We start from the raw sequence: 23,870 nt of genomic DNA on the forward strand, positions 1-23,870 counted from the left end.
GAAGGAGATTACAAGGGCATTTTTGCTAGCATGAAGTAGGACTCTGTTGCTTTGGCCATACTTGGATCTGGGTGACAGTCCCAGGGCAAGGAGGAGCACTACCATAGCAGAGCTTGCAGCCCTAGTGAAGGGGGGGAACCCTCCTCACAGTTCCAGGGCAGAAAAGAGTGCTTGTGGTCACTCATAGACCAGCTCACAGTCCACTCTCCTTAGTTCATACCACCTTAGAAGAACTGAAAACTTACAGGTCCCTAGAAGTATCTCTGAAAACAGCTGTATAAAACCCCTGAAGCCTGGAACAGCATGCCCTCCACCCTGGAAGCAGAACCCTGCTTTAACAGTTAAAAGTCAAGTAATGGACTGGGAAAATGAGCAAACAACAAAAATATCTCTGACTATAGAAAGTTATTATGGAGACAAGGAAGATCAAAAGATAGCACAGAAGAAGATAGCAAAGTCAAAGCTCCTACATCCAAAGCCTCTAAGAAAAATATAAATTGGTCTCAGACCATAAAAGAGCTCAAAAAGGATTTTGAAAATCAAGTAAGAGAGGTAGAGGAAGAATTGAGAAGAAAAATGAGAGTGATGCAAGAAAATCATGAGAAAAAAGTCAGCAGTTTGATAAAGGATACACAAAAGAATGGAGCAAATGGAAACTAATGACTATGAGAAATCAATTAGAAATAAAACAAGACCAAAAAAATGAAAAAATAAAAGACAATATGAAATATCTCATTGGAAAAACAACTGACCTGGGAAATAGATCCAGGAGAGAGAATCTGAAAATCATTGGGCTACTTGAAAGCCATGATCAGAAAAAGAGCCTAGACGTTATTTTTCAAGAAATTATCAAGGAAAACTGTCCTGATATTCTAGAACCAGAGGATAAGATAGAAATTGAAAAGAATCTACCAATCACCTCCTGAAAGAGATCCCATGATGAAAACTCCCAGGAATATTACAGCCAAATTCGAGAGTTCCCAGATCAAGGAGAAAATTTTGCAAGCAGCCAGAAAGAAACAATTCAAATATTGTGGAGCCACAGTTAGGATAACACTAGATTTAGCAATTTCTGCATTAACAGAGGGCTTGGAATATGAAAGGAGGAGCCAGGATTATAGCCAAGAATCACCTACCCAGCAAAGCTGTGTATAATCCCTCAGGGGGAAAATGAACATTCAGCGATGGAGGACTTTCAAGCATTCTTGATGACAAGACCAGAGCTGAATAGAAATTTTGACTTTCAAATACAAGATTCAAGAGAAGCATGAAAAAGTAAACAGGAAAGGGAAATCATAAGGGACTTAATGTGGTCAAACTGTTTATATTACCTGCATGGGAAGATATCTGTAACTCATAAGACCTTTCTCATTATCAGGGTAGTTAGAAGAAGTATATATATGACAGGGCACAGGTGTGAGTTGAATTTGAAGGGATGATATCTAAAAATAAAATTAAGGAGTGAGAGAGGAACATATTGGGAAAGGTAGAATGGGGTAAATCATCTCATAAAAGAGGCAAGAAAAAGCTTTTACAGTGAAGAAGAGGAGGGAGTTAAGGGGGAATGAGTGAACTCTCATCAGAATTGACTTAAAGAGAGAATAACATACACAATTGGGTATAGAAATCTATCTTATCCTACAGAAAAGGAGGAGGGGAAGGGGATTAGAAAAGGGGAGGTGATGGTGATAGAAGAGAGGGCAGATTGGGGGGGAGAGGGTAGTCAGAAGGAAAGTACTTTTGAGGGACAGAGTGAAATGAGAGAATAGAATAAATGGGGGTGACATGAATAGGATGGAGGGAAATACAATTAACAATAGTAACTGTGAAAAGAATTTGAAGCAAGTGTCTGGTAAAGTATCGCCAAGGCAATATTCATGGCACTAGTAGTGACTATGAATAAGCTGGCGTAGTTCTCAATCACAAAGTATAAAACACTCTCCATATTGAAGGCAGAAGAAAAACATTTATTTAAACACCAGAAAGCCAAATCCCTGAACCAGAAAGCAAAATCTGTCATGGTGACAAAGAAGTTAATAAACATGGTCACAGCAGGGGGCAGAGTCATTCTCAAACCTCCCTGCTCCCTCAGCCAGGATCTTCTCAACTGTCAACTGTCACAATGTGTCAGTCTCAAACCTCCCCTCCCCCAGCCAGGATCTTCTCAACTGTCAACTGTCACAATGTGTCAGTCTCAAACCTCCCCTCCCCCAGCCAGGATCTTCTCAACTGTCACAATGTGTCAGTCTCAAACCTCCCCTCCCCCAGCCAGGATCTTCTCAACTGTCACAATGTGTCAGTCTCAAACCTCCCCTCCCTCAGCCAGGATCTTCTCAATTGTCAACTGTCACAATGTGTCAGTTGACTTGTGTTCTTTCCCCTCTGACCTGACCCCACTCACTCATTTCCTCCTGGTTCTGCTCTACCCTTCCTGTTCTGCCTCTTCAGCAAACTCCTCCTACCACATGTGACCGAGGCTTCTAGGCGATTTAAGCAGATTGTTATGGACCTATTAATGAGGAAGATCTTTCTATTTTAAATTACTATTACATAAAAGCCTCATTTCTCAAACATATAGAAAACTGAGTCAAGTTTATAAAAATAAGTGCCATTCCCCAAATGATAAATGATCAAAAGATATAATCAGTTTTCAGATGAAGTAATCAAAGCTACAGCCATCTGAAAAAATATTCTCACTCACTGTTAAACTATTAAACTCACTATTAAAACAATTGTGAGGTACTACCTTCTACCTATTAGATTATTAAATAGGACAGAAAAGGTAAATGAAAAATGGTGAAGGGAATGTGGCAAAAATGAGACATTAATGCACTGTTGGTAGAGCTGTGGACTAATTCAACCATTCTGTAGAGTAAGGAACTACACCCAAAAGGTTATTAAAATCATGCATACCCTTTGACCTAACAATACCATTCATAAGTCTATCTCCCAAAAAGAGACAAAAAAAAAGGAAAAGGACCTATATGTACAAAAATACTTACAGCAGCTCTTTTCTGAGGGCAAAGAATTAGAAATTGAGGGGATGCCCATCAATTGGGAAATGGCTGAACAAATTATGGTATGTGATTGTTATGAAATGCTATTGCACCATAAGAAATGAAGAGCAGAATGCTCTCAGAAAGACCTAGAAAGACTTGCATGGGGCTGATGCAAAGTGAATGTACTGTGTGCAAAGTAACAGCAATATTGTGAGATGATCAGCTGTGAATGACTTAGCAAAACAATGATCCAAGACAACTCTGAAGGATTTATGATGAAAAATGCTATCCATCCTCAGAGAAAAAACTGATGGTGTCTTAATACAGATTGAAGATACTCTTTTTTTACTTTATTTTTGTTGAGGTTTTTTTTTGGCTATGCTTTCTTTCACAACATAACTGTTGTGGATATGCTTTGCATGACTACATGTATAAACTATATCAAATCACTTGCCTTCTCGATGGGGTAGGGACATGGAGAGGGAGGAAAGGAAAGAATCTGGAACTCAAAAGTTTTAAAAACATGTTACAAATTGTTTTTACGTGTAACCTGGGAACAATAAAATAATAAATTTTTAAAAAAATATTCTCATGGTTCTGCTGTCTTCTATACATTAGATCATATAAGTCTTACTTTTTTCTGAAAACATCATGTTCATCATTTCTTATTAAACAGAAGTATTCCATCACAATCATATGCAACAGCTTGTTCAGCCATTCCCTAATTGATGGACATCCCCTCACTTTCCAATTCTTTACCACCACAAAAAAAGAACTATAAATATTTTTGTACATGAAGGTCTTTTTCCTTTTTCTTTGATCTTTTTAGGATATAGATCTAATTAATAGTGGCTGGGTCAAAAGGTATGGCCAGTTTTCTAGTTCTTTGGCCATAAGTTCAAATTACTCTCCAAAATGATTAGTTAGATCAGTTCACAACTCCACCAAAAGTGCATAAATGTCCCAATTTTTCCACATTCTCTGCAACATTTGTCATTTTCCCTTTCTGTCACATTGGCCAATCTGATATGTGAGATGGCACCTCACAGTTGTTTTAATTTGCATTCCTCTAATCAATAGTGATTTAGAGCATTTATTTCATATGACTGTAGATAGGTTTTATTCTGAAATTTGCCTTTTCATATCCTTTGACCAGTTATCAATTGGGGAATGATTTGGATTTTTATATAGGTGACTTAGTCCTCTCTGTATTTGATAAATGAGACCTTCATTAGAGAAACTTGCTGTAAACATTTTTTCGTATTTTCTACTTTCCTCCTAATCTTGGCAGCTTTGGTTTTGTTTGTGCAATATTTTTTCATTTAATATAGTCAAAATTATTCATTTTGTATCCTGTAATGTTCGTAGTAAGTCACAATTGATCATTATTGCTGTTATTGTGTACAATGTTCTTTTTTGCATCAATTTATGTAAGTCTTTCAGAATATATGTATAACATTCCTAACTAGAATTTAACATCTAAAATAGGATGGAACCCATGAATAGATTTTGACAAGATCTTTGACCTTGAATGAGGGAAGAAAATTACATCTTTATTTTCATTGACCTCTAAATGAAATTTAGAATTCCCTTCAATTATTTAAAAATATTATTCATCTGTAGGCTTCACCAGGCTACCAGAGAGATCTGTGACCCTGATCTTTATGGTAAGACAGATTCATTAGTTAGGATGTGTGAATTCTGCTTTCATATTTTGCCCTAATTCTCTGTGGCCATGGATATATAATTTGAGGACTTTTTGCCTTAGCTCTCGTAAATTTATAAATAAAATTATAGATTTTTAACAATGGTAAAGCAGTTTGAGACCTTCATTTTAAAGAAATACTAAAAATAGCATTCATTCATGTTGTTTGCTAACTTGTTTCTCCAGTAGCTTACCTGTTTGCCCTAAATGTTAAATATATTTGTATTTTACAGAGCTTCATCTATTTGGGATAATAGTCTTCAGATCACCACATTGTCCAGTGTGGTAGGAGCATGGCTTGGAGCATTTCCTATTCCATTGGATTGGGAACGGCCGTGGCAGGTCAGTTTTCATTACCAAAATCATTAGATCATGTGACTACAGCATGTAGATAAGATTAAAGAATCAAAATAGTATTTACAAATTTAGATCTCAGCTAATCTTTTTTCTAGGTTGTAATTTATCTTTTTCTTTTTTCTCCCTATTTTTATGGTACTGTTTGTGACAGATACTTTTCTATAGTTAACATCTATAAATTTATAAAAATAATCATGTATCCTGGTTTAGTGGGATAATCTGAGATTTTTTTTTTAACTTATACTACATAGATGGACCTTTCAGTTAGATATTATTTAGTGGTACATAACTATATTTTGTAACTAACATATTTAAGCTAAACTACCATATTGCAGTATGTGTTCACAAAATAAAGTGCTTCAAATTTTACTTTATATTCTGAGCCAGGGTTCCTTTTTTGAATTGTTCCAGAAGAGTCATGAAAGTACTGATTGCCTTCACCTCTTTGCCTTAGTTTCAGCATCTGTGAAATAGGGGATTGAACTAAAATCATCTCAAACGTCCTTTGTAACCAATGTAAGTTTTGTGTGTTCCTTTGACTCCAACTGCCATTTCAAGGACCAGTTGAACTGGGATTCCCCCAGTGCCTATCCCCAATGACAGTGGACATTCAGGACTGCAGCCAAAACCTTGGGTATAACATTACTGTCCTCTGTGCTTTATTATACCCTGGGCATAACTCTACCAGTCACTTTGGTAGCTGTGAAGAAGTATGAGAAACTAGCCTTCTTCGTCGTCTCTTGGTTTTTCTAGTTTTGATTGGGCTCCCACCGTGTTCTCACTCCCTCACCCTCTCTGCTCCAGGTTGTTCAGAAATGTGATGACTTGACAGAAACTACCTAAACAAAACACGTTGGACAAAATTGATAAGGTTTAAAGATGATTGACTCTAGCAGCAAACTTGAAAATTGGAGGAATTGCCTAGCATTGATTCTGATATTAGCTACCATTGTGGGAACTGGATAAATCAGTTGTTTCATCTGCTTAAGTTTTATCATCTTTAAACTAAGTGGAAGAAAATCAGGACTAATATCAATGAAACCCTCAAGAATTAATTACAACTTAAGAACCAAATTTTCTTGGCTTCGTTGCAGACTGTCAACTTGTAAGCTCAGAAAAGCATATGATGAAGTTATTTTATTTTTACAGTGAAATAAATGATGGGGAGAGTATGATGTAGATGTCAGATCTATAGGAATAGCTAGAAAAGATTGTTCTTGTATTGGAAGAAGAAAGGTAGAGTGCTTTTTCCTGATATTTTCTCATTATTTCCTTTGTCAAAATGCATCATTATTGCATTTGAAAAGTTTTCTGATAATAGTTAATTTGTGGTATAAATTTGACCAAAATATATTACTGAGTACCTAAGTGATGTCATAAGATGAATGTGCCTTTTTTGTTGTTTGCTATCATTAGGAAAAGGATAAAATGTAATAAAATGCAGTAATTGAACACTGTGTTTTTATTATTTACTGGTGAAATGATTATTTTCTGAATGTCATCTCAATATGTGACTGTCCTAGACTGATGCCTGGTGATATTGATTTGAATGTCAGATTAACATACTTCCTAGTTAGGTAGGTACCTTAGTAGTAGAAGACCAAGTGGTAAGTGACAGATTCTTAATGTGTCTTAAGTTCTTTCCCTAATTATTTTTAATATTATAATGCTATAATGAAGTTAGATTAAGGAGATGTTTTAAAAGCATTTTTGAATTTGCATTTTTTTGAATTTCTTCATCCTAGCAATAGGTCCAAAAAAGATACTTTGTAACAAAAATGTTACTTTTGAGTGTGTTGGAGGTTTTTCTGTCAGTATTAAAGACTTTCATGTATCACCAAAAATATACATCCCTGCAGAAAAGAACCATAGGAAAGCAAAAGAAAGGTCATGGGCAAGGACGTTTAGACATGCTGTTAATTTTACAGGAGGTTTAATCTCATTTAATAAGGGTTTTGGGGGGTTCTCTTTAAAAAATGAAGCAAAACAGAAAATTGGGGTTACCTAGTAACTTTGTGGGAAAGTGACTGGGCCACTGAACCTCAGTTTCCTCTCTAAAGTGGATGTAACAACTTCATGAAACAGGCACTGTTGTTATGAATAGCCATTGAGAGAATTTTGCAGACCTTAAAGCATTATGTAAAAGTGACATCATAATCTTATGACACACCCTCTTCCAGTCTAAGAAAAGAAAAAGAATCATTTGATGAGCTAATTTTTTAAAGTAAAAGTCAGATTCCATTGTTTGAATAGTTATTTTATTTGACTTTATGCTTGTGTACATTAGATTTGAGTACAGGCAATACTGGTAGTAGTAAAGCATCTGATTTGTATTTGACTCACTACTAAACTGTGCCATGTGTTATTGAGGCCTAACACACTGTAGGGGGAGGGAAAAAAAGCACTGGCAGGCGTCTCAGAGATTGCACTGGACTAGAAACCAAGGTCTGATTCAAACTTAGTTTTACAACTACTGCCAGTCACCTTGGGTAAATCCACCTGAGCCTCATTTTCCTTATCTGTAAAGTGGTGATATTGAATGTATTGACTGATTAAATGGTGTAAAGTACTTTATAACCAAAGCAATATGTATATGTCGGATATTGTTACTTCAGTATTTATAATGATTGGCTCTCCATCTATCAGTGCAAGATTGCGAATCATCAGCTATCAGAAGGGCTGTCATGTGGAGGAAGAATGATTTAGGGGTATTCTGTGTGCCTCCAGAGGGAAGAATCGGGAGCAGTGCATGGAAGTTGCAAAGAGGCTTGACATCGAGAAAACCTTGCTAACATCTAGAGCCTATTCCAAAGTGGAAGGGGCTGCCCTTAGAGGCAGTGGGCTCATCCTCCTGGGAGGTCCCGAGGCACAGACTGGGCAAGTTTGTAATAGCTTGGACTCTTTTTATGTATAGGTCATATCATACTAGATGATCTGTGGAGTCCCTTCCAGCTCTCAAGTTTTAGCATTATTTGATTCACTCATACAGTAGTAAATAATCTCCGTGTCAGACTTTTATCAGAAATGATATATGATAAAGGAAATTTATGTTTGGGGAAAGAAGTGGACTGGTCATAGTAAGAGTAAGAGGCTAACAGATTGGTCAGCTCAAATATTGTACTGGTTCCCATGAAATGTAGGAAGTCTAAGGGGAACCTTTTAATACATTAGGTAGATCTTCCTTGGAAGATCTGTGAGAGAACATGAGCAGGAATTACGTAAATTAAGTATGGCTGGGTTGTGATGTGCATCAAAAGAAGAAGTAACCAGATCAGTGAGATCAGAGACTGGCTGAAAAATGGAAGTGTAAGTATGGTGTAAAATTCTGACCTGTTTATGTGCATGAGAGAGAGAGAGAGAGAGAGAGAGAGAGAGAGTGTGTGTGTGTGTGTGTGTGTGTGTGTCTTTGTGTCTTTCTCTCTCTCTCTTTTTTTTGCCACATTGCTCTCTAGTTTTCCCCAGCAGTTGGAACAGGACACTAACAAAACGACTGTCTTTGCTGTTATCATTTGTAGTCATCTTTGGGACATAGGAATATATTTTAAAATAAAATACTTTGGAACTTGGTGATAATTGTAAAGTGCTACAGTGATTGATATAAGCCTTGGTTCTGTGCTATTTAGCATTTTTATGATTTATGTGATGGCATAAATGACATGCTTGTCAGATTTTAAGATGACATGAGCCTAGGAAAGGTGACTAATAGGACAGATGACAATATCCAAAAGGATATTGATAGACTAGGGCCGGGGTGGGGGAGGGATCCTGTAGCCTTGAGGCCACTTGTGGCCCTCAAGTGTGGCCCTTTGACTGAATCCAAACTTGACAGAACAAATCCCCTTAATAAAAGGTTTAGTTCTGTAAAACTGGGACTCAGTCAAAAGGCCTCATCCAAGGACCTAGAAGGCCACATGTGGCCTTGAGGCTGCAGGTTCCCCACCCCTGGCCTAGAATGATGGGTTGAATTTAACAAGATGAATATTTTTCCTTGGCCTGGATCTATGATATTGTTAGACTAGGGAGTTCCTCATGTGAAATTCTCTTCACTGATGCAGATCAGCAACTTACAGTTTTAGAATTGGCTGGAACCCTAGTACACTTTAAGTGACTCGTCCTTAGTCTTATAACTATCATGTCAGAAGAAGGACTTGAATTTGAATTTCTTGTCTCAAAGACTGACCTCTGTCTACTATGTCATATCACACTGCCTCCCTAAGATCAATGTTTATGACAATTTATAATGTCATGTACTTTGGGTTAAAAAAACAACAACTTAGCTTCATATGTAAAGGATAAATGGCACGTGGCTAAATAACAGTTTGGATGTGAAAAAGATCCAGGGCTCTTAATGAATTGTTAGCTAAAACTGAATCAGTAGTATGACATGGCCCCTTAAATAGCTAATGCTGTGAGGCTGCATTGTGTCCAGAACAAGGGAAGAAATCGTCCTGTTGTGTTTATTCCTTCTCAGACCCCATCTCAAATATTATGCTCATTTTAAAGTAACACATTTTAGAAAGGTCATAGGCAATCTGGAGTATACAGAGGGAAGAGAACTAGGATGGTCGGGAGATTACCGACCATGTCGTAAAAAACTTGAAGGACTGGAGATATTCAATCTAGAAAGAAGACTTTGGGATGAGGGATGAAGGGGCAGGGCGCATGAGGGAGAAGACAACATAGCTGCTCCCATTTGAAGAGCTGTGATCTGGAAGAGGACTTAATTCTGCTTAGACCCAGAAGCCAAAACCATGAGTGGAAGTTATAGAACGGCTTTATGTAAGGAGAAATGTGACAATTTTGGCTATTGAGAACCTGAGTGGGCTACCTTTAGAGGCAATGGATACCCTTTACCACACTTATGATCAGCCGAGTTGATAACCTCAGATGGCCCTCAGTCAGTTGTCAAGTCGTGTCAATTTTACCTCCAGGATGTCTTTCATATTTTTCCCCATCTCTTAATGTTACCCAGCACTCTGGTTTGGTCCTTTCTAATTGTTCCCTGGAGTCCTTTAATAATTTGCTAATCCTGTCCTCCCTGACATGCAGGCTAGTAAACTTAGTCATTTTAAAACTCTTTCCTCTCTCTGCTCCTTATATCCAATCAGTTCCTAAGTCTTTTCAATTTTACCTACATGATATCTCTCATATCTGTGTTTTTTTCTCCATTTCCATGACCACTACCCTAGTTAAGATACTTCACCTCTCATCTCAACTATTGTGATAACTTCCTTATTGGTCTTCCTGCTCCTGAGCTCTGCTCTCCAGTCAGTCCTTCCTCCACAGAGATGCCAAAATAATCTTTGCAAAGCACAGGTTGGGCAATGTTATTCCCCTAATCAAAAAGAATTTCTGGCTCGATTTCTTCCAGCGTAAAATAAAAATTCCTTAGTTTGCCATTTAAAGTGTTCTACACTTGCCTTTTTTGTCCTGTTCATAATTTGTTCCCTTCCCACTCAGTGTTGCAGCTACAGTTCTTTGAATTTGCTATATGCCATCTCCTCCTTGGTAAAAATGTAAAGCCATAATCTTTGGAGGGTATAAATATTTGGAAAATATTGTTTCATTATAGGTGAATAGAATGTGCTCAAATCAGATATTTTTTGGGGCCTACTATAAGTGTGATATTATGTTAGACCTGTATTTTATATATAACTTTTAACATTTAATAGCATTTACTATAGCATTTTAATAACATTTAATATAACTTTTAACATTAAATAGCACATAATAACAACTAAGTTTTTTAAAAGTTTTGTGGAGATGGCATTGTGCCAACTTTAATATGAAAGAATTTTTTTCCTCTTAAATTTGATACTTTTTTTGCAGAATCTTGTGAGACTTTTATCTTTAAAAATTCAAGACTTTTTTTGTAACTTTCAGTTCATGGGCCAGGGCATCATGGATGGTGAAAACTGGATGGAAGGGATGACATTTTAGTTGAAAGAAACTGATCAAGTTTAAAAGATATGAATATTTGTATCTCTAGGTTCCTGGAACCTTCATAAAACTGAAGACATTTGGGATATGTTTAATGATTACATTTTTTGGTGTAAAAGTTGTAAATTCTATTATTTATGTATAGTTCTCTTCTGTGTCACACTTTTGTAGTAATTAAAAAATAGATAATAAGTGTGTCATTTAACTAGAAAAAAAATTGTCTTTCCATATGTAACTAAGTTGTCAACTAGATGGCACAGTGGATAGAGTGCTGGACCTGGAGTCAGGAAGACCTGAATTCAAATCTAGCCTCAGACACTAGCTGGGCAAGTCATTTGACCCTATCTGCCTCAGTTTCCTCATTTTTAAAGTGAGCAGGAGAAGGAAATGGCAAACCACCTCAGTGTTATTGCCAAAAAAAACTCTGTGGGGTCATGAAGAGTCAGACACGACTGAAAAGACTGAATAATTTGTAGCTAAAGAATCCAAATTGTATTTGAGTATAAAACTGTTACAGGAACAACCTCTGAATCTTGGACATTTTAGAAAGGTCTATCAAAAGTTGTTTAAAAAAAATAAAGCATTTGGAGGAGTAAACTTCCACTATTTGGTAGAGAAAAATCCCATGTGAAACAGCACTTCCCCCCAGGTGGGATTACATAAAGTTTTACCTTATTTATTTGAACATTTTATTGAATTGAGGCAGCTGAGTGGCAAGGTCGATAGTGTTGGACTTGAGGTCAGGAAAATTTGGATTCAAATCTGGGCTCAGACATGTATTAGCAGGTGACCCTGGGCCAATCACTTAACTTCTCTCAGCCTCAGTTTCTTCAGATGTAAAATGGGGGTGTTGTTGTGAGAGGTTCAGAGGAGATAACGTGCTAGCAAAATAAATAAAACATTATTGTCCCCATTTTCAGTCATTTTCATTTTTAGGAATTACGCTTTTTTTTCCTGGATAGGACCAGTGATTTCATTGGTTTGGTAAACTCTCAGTGAGGAAGCAACTACCAATATTCATCAGCCCTTGCTCTGTAACCTACAAATCCTACAGTAGCCTGAGGCTATACAAGAGAAGTAACTTGACTGGCTTCACACAGCAATTAATATTTGTTAAGCTTAAATGTTTCCCAAAACTTAGAAAAAGAGCAAAATTTAAGTGCCAGGTAGTATATAAAAATACTTTTATGTAAATCAAAATCAGGGTTATAGCATCTGAACACACTACTAAAAATTTATATTGACTGTAGTCAGGGATTAGTATCAGTTTTATGAACTTGGTTTGATATATTTTTTTAGGTAAAATGTTTTCCTGTACACATACTAAGACTTTTGGGGTACCCTACATGTAACTTAGCTGTTTTTCTGTTTTAAATATACCTTGTACTAAAACAAATCCCATCTTTGATTGGATACATTTAGTAAGAAGTTAAATGGTGTGTGGACGTTAGTGGTGGCTATGACAAGATAGCGATCATGTTGATAAACTAGCAATTTTATGTTGATGTAATTATTTATGCCTGCTAACATTGTCTGGCTTATTACTGCTCCATTTGATTGTGTTGTGTTCATCCTTTGTTTTTGAAGAAGACCATGACATCAGAGAAATGATGACATGACTTTGCACTTGACTTTGATTTGAGTGAGGGAGGGCTGTGTAGGTCATTAGCCTCACTTTCCTCCTGAGCCATCTGGATCCAGCGACCAGATATTCATCAGGATGACTGGAGACAGCCCAGGATGCAATTGGAGACCTTGACCTTTTTCAGCTAAGGCCTGTTCAGGTGCTCAGTCAGAGTGAGGTGACGCCCATTCAGTGAATAGGCCTCTTTAATAAGTAATCAGGGAATGGCCCCTTTAATGAGCAAAAGAAAAAACATATAAATAAATCAAGCCGGGAGGGGAAAGAGCAACAGTTACTATTGATAATCACTGTTAAGCCAGGAGAGTCCAGAAAACAGCCATTGAGTGGAGTTTGGGTAGGGACCTAATTGTTATCCAATCTGTGGGCTTTCGTAGTGCACTGGGTTTAAGGTTTTGGGAAAGACAAAGAAAGGAAAAAAGGAAGACAGAAATTAAAGTCTTATTTAAGGAGGGCAAGGTCTTGGGCTGCATCCCTATATAATTTATTTTATTTTACTCTCTTTCCCATGACTAAGGACTGATTCTTTTACTTCTTACCCCTCAATCAGCATTTCTCATATTTATGCCTTTTCATTACACATTTATTACATGATTTCTATATACACACAAAGTTCCTGAATGTATGAATGTTACTAGAGAAACTCTATCCATGAGAATACGTAGATCATTGTCGTTAGAGCCTAGTGGAGTGCCTAAGATATGTTAGTTGAATAAATGTTTGTAATATTGAATATAGCTCTGCCACAAGAAAAAGATAAGCTTGATCTATAGTTTCGTCTTTTTATACTTTCCCATATTCAGAAATCTGCCAGCTGATGGGCATTTCAGTGAATACTGGAAGGACATTAACATTCGGAACCAGTAGACATGTCATCAGAATTTAAAAGAGGGCCATTTGGAATGCAAATGTAAAGTTACTTGTATTTGTAACTGACACAATCTACATACAGAATAGTGAAACACATTAGAAAGTACATTGTGAGACCTTAAAGCTTCAAGAATTTCCCTTTGATAAGCTGTGATGGTAAGACCCAGTGGATAAATCAAATAGATGACTAGTTCCAACTTTAGGTTCATTTTGCTCATCTGAAGACAGTGGTTTTCAGTACCCACAGTGCTTTAATTTATGTGTCATACACCATTTCCCCCATAACACAACATTAACGAGAGCAATTTGGAAACATCAGTAATTTTCCTTATTGTTTGAATGTGGAAAATATATACTAATTGTAAGAATTAGTTTTACTTAGACTTCCAAATTAAAGTCTAAACTTAGTTTATAACTAAGCATAATATGTATGTTTTCATCTTTAAAGAAGCTAACTCACATGTATTAATTGCTGATTTCAAAAACAGTATTTGTGTTTCTGTCACTTATAACATAGGGATAACCACTAAGAACAAGGAGTTGGAAGTCTGGCTTCACTTCCATGTCTGTCAGTGGCCAATTGTCTAATTCTCCATGCAACATTGCTAAGCTCCTGAGAGTTCTCTCTCTTTGGTTTTTGTTCCCAGGATACATGATGAAGAATAATATTTATTAAATGTGGTTGCATGTAAAGGGCAAAGGGACATCATTTCGGGTGTTTTTTAGGTCATGGGCATGACATCATTTTAAAATCTTGTGTTGGCAGCTACCTATTCATTTTATTCTAATTCTAATCTGTCATAGACATAGACATGTAAATATACTTATGTATTTGTAGGCTGGAGATTGTAACATTTTCATTATAAGTGAATTTAATTTCTTTAATTCTTTAATTTCAAATTAAAATATGCCACATACATATTTCTAAAAAGAATACAGGAAATAGAATGTGAGATATAAGAAATTTGCAAACATACTGGAATATTTTTTAAATTTGAGTGCCAAACGGCATCTTTCCCCTGACCACCTCACCCAGAGGTTATTCATAAGCTGGCATATTTAGCTTAGTGGTGAAATACATGCAAAAAGCAAAAAATGATGACATTTTAAAATAGGTAATTGCAAATTTTAAAAAACTATGAGGCTATGAATAAGAGACCTAGAGGGCATGGCATAATAAAGCCCCTAATGCCCAGTAACTGCCACCTACATTATTTGTATTCTTAGATTGATTTTTAAAATCTTAAAGTACAAAATACATTTTAGTTCAAACATCAATTGTTGGCAAAACTGGGCCAAAAGACTATACAAAATCTTTAGTATTTGTTACATTAACATTATTTTATACATACAGAAACTGCTTTCATTTTCTGGGCCCTTAACTGTTGATTGTGTGTGTGTCCATAGATATGATTTTAATTCTTACCTGAATGCTTACTTGGGATTTTTTTTCTTAATGATTTAGAACTGAAATCAATAAGTGATTTTTTGACATTTAAAAAAAGTTTTTGGCAATCATTTTGATTTATGTTAAAAAAAAAAAAAGGTACCTGCAAAGTTTTATATCTCTTGTGGAACATATGTTTTATGATTACTGTAGTTAGGATTTTGAAATGTTTTTTCTCCTTTACTTTTCCTTCTATAGCTAAATTCTTGAATGCTTTTATGTATGAGAGAAAAATCAGTATTGCATGCTGATATAGACTAGATACTTTGAGAACCAAATTATGTCCTTGTGATGGTTTATTTTAAAGAAAATACAAGTAATTTTTGATTTTAATGAAAAACAATATGGAACTGATCTTTAAAGAAGCAAAATATGGGGAAAGGTTATATGCTTCCTAAGATAAAGTTTTAAAAATTTCATATACTGTAGTTAACTTCTTTTTGTAGTAGTGCCTTTGAATAGTAGTTTTAAAAATTGCTGGATTTTATACCAAAATTTTATTTTATAAATTTTTGCTGGGTTATATACTAAAATCCAATATTAGATTTTAACATTTCTTCCAAAATTCATTAGGGTACTTTGGCCAGTAGCATTATTATGTTTTCCACTTGACTAAAGAGATGTGCCTTTTATTTGGTAATTTTAAAAAATAATTCCTTGGACCAAGTGCCTTCTCCAAATCAATTATTCTAAACTAAAGCATAACTATGTTATTCCAGTAAATTTAGTCTGATCTTTTAAAGATGAAATTGTCTCCCTTCGTTTAACCCAACAAAATTAAATTCTAACTTAACTACTGAATTCTGTTCAATTCATCATTTATTAAACACCTCTGTAAAAGTTGAATATCTGAGATACAACTAGTAAGTTCTTTTAAACCAGGGTATTAGTTATTCTCTAGGTATGAAGTTGCTGAAACTCTCTCTCTTGTTTAAAGGCAGCAAGGTACAGCTGTTGGACCCGGAGTCAGGAAGACCTGACTTTGATTCCAGCCTCAGATACTGACCACCTGTATGACTCTGGAAAGTTCACTTAACCTCTCTTTGCCGCAGTTTCCTCAGCTTCCTCAGTGGAGATGACAATACCTGCCTCGAAGGGTTGTGAGGATACAATTAGATATTTGTGAAGTGTTTAGAACAGTAACAGACACATAGTAGTTGCTATGCAAGTACTTATTCTCTTTGTTACTAATGTAACAAGAGCAACGTGATACATCTGTGAGATCTTTCTGTGAGACAAAGGACACAGAAAGGAAAAAACGCAACAAAGTGAAATAGGAAAAAAATATCAAGGGCGAGTCATTTGGCTAAGGGAAGTGTTCATAGGAACCATGAACACATATAAATACATATTTAAATATGTGCATACAAATATGTATATGTACACAATGGGTTTTTTTTTAAGATTATTTTTAGCAAAAGTTTGGACATGTCTTCATGCAGTGCTTTATTCCACTATGTTGTGAAGAACAACGACTACTTGGCCAGCTTAGGCTGTCATGATAGAGTTGTATCTGATAGACCGTAAATCTCTCGAAAGTAAAGACTTTCATTTTTTTTTGCATTTATGTTATCATGCCTGGACCCCATCATAGTACTTGACAGGTAGTTGTCTCTTAATAAGTGCTTGTTGTTTACTTATATCCTACCTGGGAGTCACGTGCAGCAGGGAAGAGGGAAACTGTTCTTTCTATGAAGGAAATTTTAGTATAGAAAAGGACCCCTTTATCTCACAGGTGGAAACAGTGTGTATTATACAGATAAGAAAGAGCAGAGCTAGGGTTGGAATAATCTAGGTCCTGACTTCAAATTCTCTTTCCACTAAACCACAATGCCCATACAGTATTGTTGTTAGGTGATTTATTTGCCAAAAGGCATACATACAACTTGTGTCTTCCGGCTCCACATCCATCTCTCTTTACATTATACATCATGCCTCTTGAGCGAAAACCATGAAAACTTTTTTTGTGGTACCCTTCCTCTCTCTCACCCCAATACTCAGTATTTATTTTGATCTATCTTGTATATATCTCACTGTGTATATGTTTCTTCTGATCAAATATAAGCTTGCTGAGGGCAGCAGTTTCATTTTGTCTTTGTATCTTTCTGTGCCTAACATATAATAGGCAAATAATGTTTGTGGTTGAATATGTCATGTTAAATCTAGACTCTTTTTAAGACTGATGAAGAAATGGTACCCTTTGCATAAAAATATCATCATTGCTATCAAAACCATGGAAATAAGAGATTAAGTAACATTTGGAGAAAAGGTGGTTTTCATCACATTGGCATTTCTTAGTTTTTAATGGAGAGCAATAATAAAAATCTTGAGTGGGAGGTGGCTAGTAATAGCAACCTTTCACAAAGGCTGGGGCTTATGGAAATGTTGCTTTTGCCATCAATCCCTTCTGCTCCAAAGTCTTACTTGATAAACATATTCCCATACCGTAGTCCTGGCCCATTTATTTCAAACCCTATTTGATTTAATAAAGTCATGATGTAATAGAAGAAAATAACCTGTTAAATTGGAATATGGCCTCTCTCAGGAAGATGAAATAAGACTAAGCAGTCGTAATGTATAATCTTGTCTGGGATGGCTTTAGGATATGCACCAGAAGCTAGGCATTTTCTTTCCTCTATATTAGGGGGTAGTTTTAATTGCTGCTGGTAAGAAGGCAATGATAATTTTTCTAAATCTATGTAAAATACTTTGAAAAGCAGTATTTCAGAATCATAATTTATGGTTCTAACTCAATCATTTAAAAATAGTATTTTGGGTTTTTTTTTTTGTTATTTAACCACAAATTGGAAAAAATTTCAGCTATTTATATATAGATAATTCAATGAATGTTAGACAAATGTCAGCACAGGGGCATAGGCCTGAAATTAGATAGGAATTTACAGAGAGTGGATTCCTTTACCCAAATTGGAATTTGACTGGGCAGCTAAAAGGAAGATCCACCAAGCCTTTGAAAATATTTTTGGATTTTAATAGACTACAAGTGGTCTGAACATGTTGACTACAAATGGTTTGGACTTTTTGACCACATTAGGTAGATAAAAGGAAAAGTAAAAATAAGGGGAAGAAAGAAAACTAGTATAAATTCTCCTTTCTTAATAGAAAAAAGCTGTTGTTTAATTTTAAATACAGGCTGCTACTATACAAGATAAGAAATTTGATGCTTTACACACATGCTAAACTGCATATTCATTTATTTGTCATCTAGGAGTTAATATGGGACCAAAAAAAGCCACTTAGAAAAAAACAATTATTATTTTGTATTTAAGTTTAATAATGGTACTGTACACAGAAGCACTATTTTAAAACAAACGTTACTAAATATTCTATGATAAAGCTTCATTCAGGCACTACTAATCTGGAATTTTTGAAAGCTTAACCTACTCTGGGCTGAGGTTCACTTTGCTGTAAAAGGTAATGCACTAAGCCAAGAATATAAAACAATTTCAGAGAGAGAAAAATATTTTTGACTTCACCACATTTTTGCAAAAAATACTAATTATAAGTTTATTATTCATTAAAACGGACTTATATTAAGCAATAAAAGAACAATTTAAATTATTTCAATTTATTCCTGCATTTGTATAATCAAACTTAATTCTTTTGAAAATGTAATTTCAGACTGGTCTTCCAGGTTAGCTCATGTTACTATAATATGATTTTATTTTATTTCCAAGGAACTGCTTTCATTGCCTTTAAAAAAAAATCCTCAAACCCTGGAATTTTATTGAAAGGCCATTTCCAGTGACCTAATATTAACAAAAAAATAACAACAACAAAAAAAACCAAACCCAAATCTTTGGTTGAGTTAAAGTAGCGTAACTAGGCTTTTTCACAAGAAAATGCTCATTTTAAAAGCTCTGAACAGGGGACAAATCACCCCAAACTCATCAAGGTCAAAGGAGTACAACCTAAGGCACCTCAGAATCACAGATGACATTATCATCTTTGCTAAAGCTCTAAAGACCAATAACGAATGAATAATTTGTCTTTGGAATGTGAAGATGAAAGCTTGATGGTCTAAAAATGCTTATTGCAACCAAGGTAGAATTAGACTCCAGGATTTTAGAGTTGGAAGGAGCTCATTTTACAGGTAAGGAAAATATGCCTTAGAGAGGTGAGGTGACCTGCATAAGGTAATGGCAGAGCAGCAACAAGGTCTCCTGCCTCTCCGGCCAGGAGTGGTTACATATATTGGAATTTGCACTGTACATGTAACATATTGCAGCTGGTTTTAGCCCAGTGGAACTATGCAGTGCAAATTCAAATAATGCAATTACCTCAGGGATTCATTGTTCTAAATCTAACCAATTGAGACCCATCTGCATGGAAATTCTAAGCTTTGAAGTGTATCAGCTAATAAGCGTGGATATTCTAAATAAACTCAACTAGATTTCTGAAGATTCAATTCACACTGTAAAAAATTCTGTCTGTGGTTATGATCTAAAAGCAACTGTCTAGCAAACCTAATTGAAGATAGTAAATGATTACTCTTCTTGTTCTAGATGACAGGTTCATAAGACTTTAGAGCTAGACCACAGAGATTATCTCTTCAATCTCCTTCACTTTACAGGTGAGGAAATTAGTGCCCAGAGAGGCTGAGGGATTTGCCCAAGGTCACCCAGGTAAATATGTGGAAATAGCCAAGATTCAGACTCAGGCCTTCTGACTCCAAAGTCATGATTTCTCCAGTTAATATGAAGAACTTAGTTGATATAAAAATAACTCTTTTACTGGGTAAAATAATCCTGTAAAGTGGTACAGTGAAAAGAACACTGGACTTGGACTTGGACCACCTAGGTTCAAGTCCCAACTCTTATACTTCTTACTTGTGTGAATGTTGAGAGGAGGTAGGATCTTATTTTAGGAATCACTTAACCCATCAGAGCATTGTTTCCCTCATCTGTAAAATGGGAATAATGTGCTTTGCTTCACAGGCTAGTTGTAAGGAAAACACTTTATAAATTGAGAAGCATGATGTAAATATTTATTATTATTCTGCAGAAGCCTTTGTATTTGAAAAAAAACCATTTCCTATAGACTTAACATACAGTGAGCCATTGTATTATTAATTTAATGACTGACAGCACATTTAAGTACTGAAACATTTTTCAAGCAGGAACAGTCTAGTGTTCCATTACCCAGAAATATGCAAATTTAATTGTGGTAACTAATCAGCTTATGCCTACAACCTTATAGAAATCAAACTGAATATAACAAATCATGATTTGGGCTATAAAAACTAGATGTTCTACAGTATTCTTTAGCTACTTGAATCAGATGAGTTATCCTGACTCTGAAATATGGAAAGGTATAGTTAATGTTTTACAGTCAAGTAAAAAAAAATGGTGGTGGGGTAGTCTTAGTGATTAAATTTGTCTGATTATATGTTTATATAAGAGGTGCAGTCAATAAGGTGATTTGAGTACACTATATATTTAGACATAGTAATGACAGTATGTAGTGGTGTATATATTTAATAAATACTTGATAAAAATGAAAATTTGCTTAAATTACTGACTACCCTTTGAATAATTGAGCCTTCTCTGAATGATTACATAAAAGCGTTGTTATTCAGTACTAGATCGGTCTGTCATGACCTTTAGCAAAGAGGTACCTTTACCAAGGGGACTATGCTGTACAGACTAAGTATTACCTTAAAAGTCGTACCATGGTATGCATTTCAAGGACTAGAAGTTCCAGTATACTAAAATACATACAGATGAATACATGTAAAATAAAAAAGAATCCAACCAATCCTTTTCCTCAAGATTGTACAACCTACACAAGAAAATGGAAGAGATACTACAGGATTGGAGAAGGGCATATGTCTTCATTTTTTAAAATTATGAAGAAAATGGTACCTGACAATTATGAGCAGACATCAGTTTCTGGGAAAATTCCAGAAAGTAGTGAACTTATAGAAAAAGAAGCATGGTGATAAAAGATCCATGTGAACAGGACATGCCAGATTTACTGCACTTCATTTTTGGACATGATTGCTACAGCAGTAGATTAGGGCAAATGAGGTCTACTTTACTAAAGTATTTGACGAAATCTCTCATACTATTCTTGTGGGAGGAAATGGAAAAAAAAATATCAGCTAGCTGGTGGTACATTTTGGTGAATTTGAAATGAGTTGAATGATTGGGAGTTCAAAGAGTCATTTTTAATGGTTTGGCGTCAGTTTAGGAAGCCTCCAGTGGAGTGCTCTGGGGATCTGTGCTTGGTCTTGTGCTGTTTGGTGTTTTTATCATGGGTAGAGGCATGGATGGTGTGCTTTTTAAACATGTAGATGACTGGGAGTTGTGAAGAATAGCTGATAAACTGGATGTTAGGATTCAGAAAATCTTAATGGTATAGAATATTGGGCCAAATCCAAGGTGATGAAATTTAATAGGGATAAATGTAAAGACTCACTTGGATTCAAAAAACCATTTTCATAAGTCCAGAGTGGGAAAGTGGTCATAGCAGAAGTTTGTCTAAAAGCAAATTAAACCACATGTGGAATAGAATTAAACTGCATGTGGGTACTACAAATTAGGGCAGAAGCTGAAGAGAAGAAAATTTAGGCTTGATGTAAAGAAAAACTAAAAGGGGGAAATAGATTTTGGAACATAGTTAATTTCCCCCTCTTACTTGAGCTCTTTGAACAAAGCCAGAGGGTTACTTTATAGGGTATATTGAGCAGATGATCCTTTTTCACATATGGTTTGGACTGGTGGACTCTTACATCTCTTCCAACTCTGAAATTCTGTGATCCAATAGGCAAATAAAATCAACACTTCTTACTCCTGTCATTATAAGGCTCAAGAAACTGATTAAAAGATTAGTGTTAAGAGTACAGGAGCTGAAAGTCAAGATGTGGTTTCAAATTCTGTTTCTACCACTTACAGCCTTTGTAATCTTGGGCAAGTTCCTTCACCTCTGAACACCAAGTGTTCCATCCATAAAAATGAGGGAGGGCATTGCTCTAGAACCTATCAGGGGTTCTTAACCTTGTGGCTGCACTTATTTTTAAAAATATTTTAATAACTATTTCAATAATTGATTTTCTTTGTAATCTTTTGTGTTTTATGCATATAAAAACATTCAGAGAAGGGACTATGAAACAAACAAGGCTAAGAATCCCTGATCTAAGTGATCACTAAGTCCATTCTAGCTCTGTATATTTATTATCCTATTACCAATTCTGAAATGAAACCTGTAAAATATGTAATCTCAGCTCTTTTGGTGGGGAAGGGTTCCCCAAAGAACTTCTTTTGTCAAATTTCATGTAACAAGTTTTGATTTCTAGGTCTCTTCCCCTATTTTATATAGTTCAAAGATTTTTGTTTAGTGACCACATATTCCTTCTTATTCATCCAGCGTACACATCCACAGGGCAAGAAATTGCTTGGTTTGTTTTTTTTTATAAAAATGAACTGCTTTGAAGATCTGAATTGAGCCCAAGATATACAGCAAAGTGGGAAGATATTTAATAAATCTGACCCAAAACTTAAGTTTTAGCATGTTTCTCATGCAAGTTTTGGGAACATCAAACTAAATCTACAGTTGACATAAGTCCAGATATATCTTATTTGCACATTAACTAAAAACTGTACAGCATTTAGTGTTCGTGATAAATGCAGATATAATCTTATTACAGTTTTGGCATTCATTAGGAAAAGCATGTTAAGCTTTAAAATAGAAATGTTTAGATTACACAGAACTTGTGCTCAAGTACAAGATAAAACATTTTCCCTCTTGTCTCCCACACTCTCTCCTTAGGTCTGGCCCATCTCCTGTACGCTGGGAGCCACCTTTGGGTACGTGGCTGGTCTTCTCATTTCCCCTGTATGGATTTACAGGAACAGGAAGCAGCTCACATACAAGAGCAGATAAGTGGAGCAAAAAGAGAAGGCGTTTCTTTGTGCAGATTCCATAAAGACTGTGCAGAAATTCATGTGGTCAAAGCAGAAGATTCAAACCTTCTGAAGTATTACTACAGAGCCAAGCAATTCCATTTACAGCATTTTTTATGCAGTTGCAACATGGTGTGGTTGTAGCTTTTTAAACTATGAAACCCCTGAGAGATTGTACCTTCAAGCTGAAATAAAGTCTTTGTAATAGATTGTGGCTTCAGATGCTGTTGGCTGCTTCCTGGCCTGGGGATGGCTATTCTTAATGAACTTGGCAGATTTCTGAAGGCAGTTTACTTTCTTGACCTCAGCTTCTAAACGTTACCTGCAAGAGGTTTATCTGAACCATTTCCTATAGTGGGAGAGAAATCCATAGTATCCAGCCAAGGCAACCCTGCCTCACGTGATCAAACAGCAGTTTAGGCATCTTGATCCTATTCTTTTTTTCACTGTGTGTTTCTTTGGAGTTAAAATGGCTATGATAGCTTCGTCAAACACCGTCTTCAGGCCCTTCTGCGTTAAAGCCGAGCACTCCACGTAGCAGCATGCTCCTATCTGCGGGAGAGAGAAACTGTGTTTGTAAGTTTGCCAAAGGAAATTATTCTGGGTTTTTTGCTCGAAAAAAATGTCCACTAAAATGTTTCGTTCTTGTCCTGTGATAAAGATTTTTTGATATGTGAAAGATGCCTCTTTACATTTAATTTCTAATTAACTATTACAAGGAACAATATAAATTTCACATTAGTACAGAGCCAGAACTCAAATACTCAGTTTTCTCTTAGGTCTAATCTATACGCTACTAAGAATTCTAATAGAAAAGTCCTGTGTGGCCACTATTATTTAACTGATATTTATTGCCATCATGACTAAGTCTATAAGAAGTTGAGAAAAATCATGAATTAAAGTTACTTTTAAACTAAGCTGCAAGGCTGATAATTTTGCTTGAAAAGTTACTGAAGTCCCATAGCTGCTCCTAATCAGATGCATGTAC

The 23,870-nt window shown here is 35.7% G+C and overlaps 2 protein-coding genes across 8 annotated transcripts in view; one reads left to right on the top strand and one right to left on the bottom strand.

Annotated features, from left to right (window-relative positions):
• The window catches only part of PIGF (phosphatidylinositol glycan anchor biosynthesis class F), a 44,421-nt gene extending 20,860 nt beyond the window's left edge, over positions 1-23,561 (top strand). For all 7 annotated transcript variants that reach the window (XM_072635694.1, XM_072635698.1, XM_072635691.1 and 4 more), the window contains exons 5-6: positions 4,938-5,046; positions 22,749-23,561. In XM_072635694.1, the coding sequence (XP_072491795.1) occupies positions 4,938-5,046; positions 22,749-22,862 (223 nt within the window). In that variant the 3' untranslated portion in view covers positions 22,863-23,561. The remainder of the gene's footprint in view (positions 1-4,937; positions 5,047-22,748) is intronic.
• RHOQ (ras homolog family member Q) overlaps positions 22,435-23,870 on the bottom strand; it is a 45,437-nt gene continuing 44,001 nt past the window's right edge. Inside the window, exon 5 of the mRNA XM_072635699.1 lies at positions 22,435-23,434. Coding sequence (XP_072491800.1) covers positions 23,279-23,434 — 156 coding nt within the window. The 3' untranslated portion in view covers positions 22,435-23,278. The remainder of the gene's footprint in view (positions 23,435-23,870) is intronic.

This window comes from Notamacropus eugenii, chromosome 1 (assembly GCF_028372415.1).
Source record: "Notamacropus eugenii isolate mMacEug1 chromosome 1, mMacEug1.pri_v2, whole genome shotgun sequence".
Taxonomy (NCBI): domain Eukaryota; kingdom Metazoa; phylum Chordata; class Mammalia; order Diprotodontia; family Macropodidae; genus Notamacropus; species Notamacropus eugenii.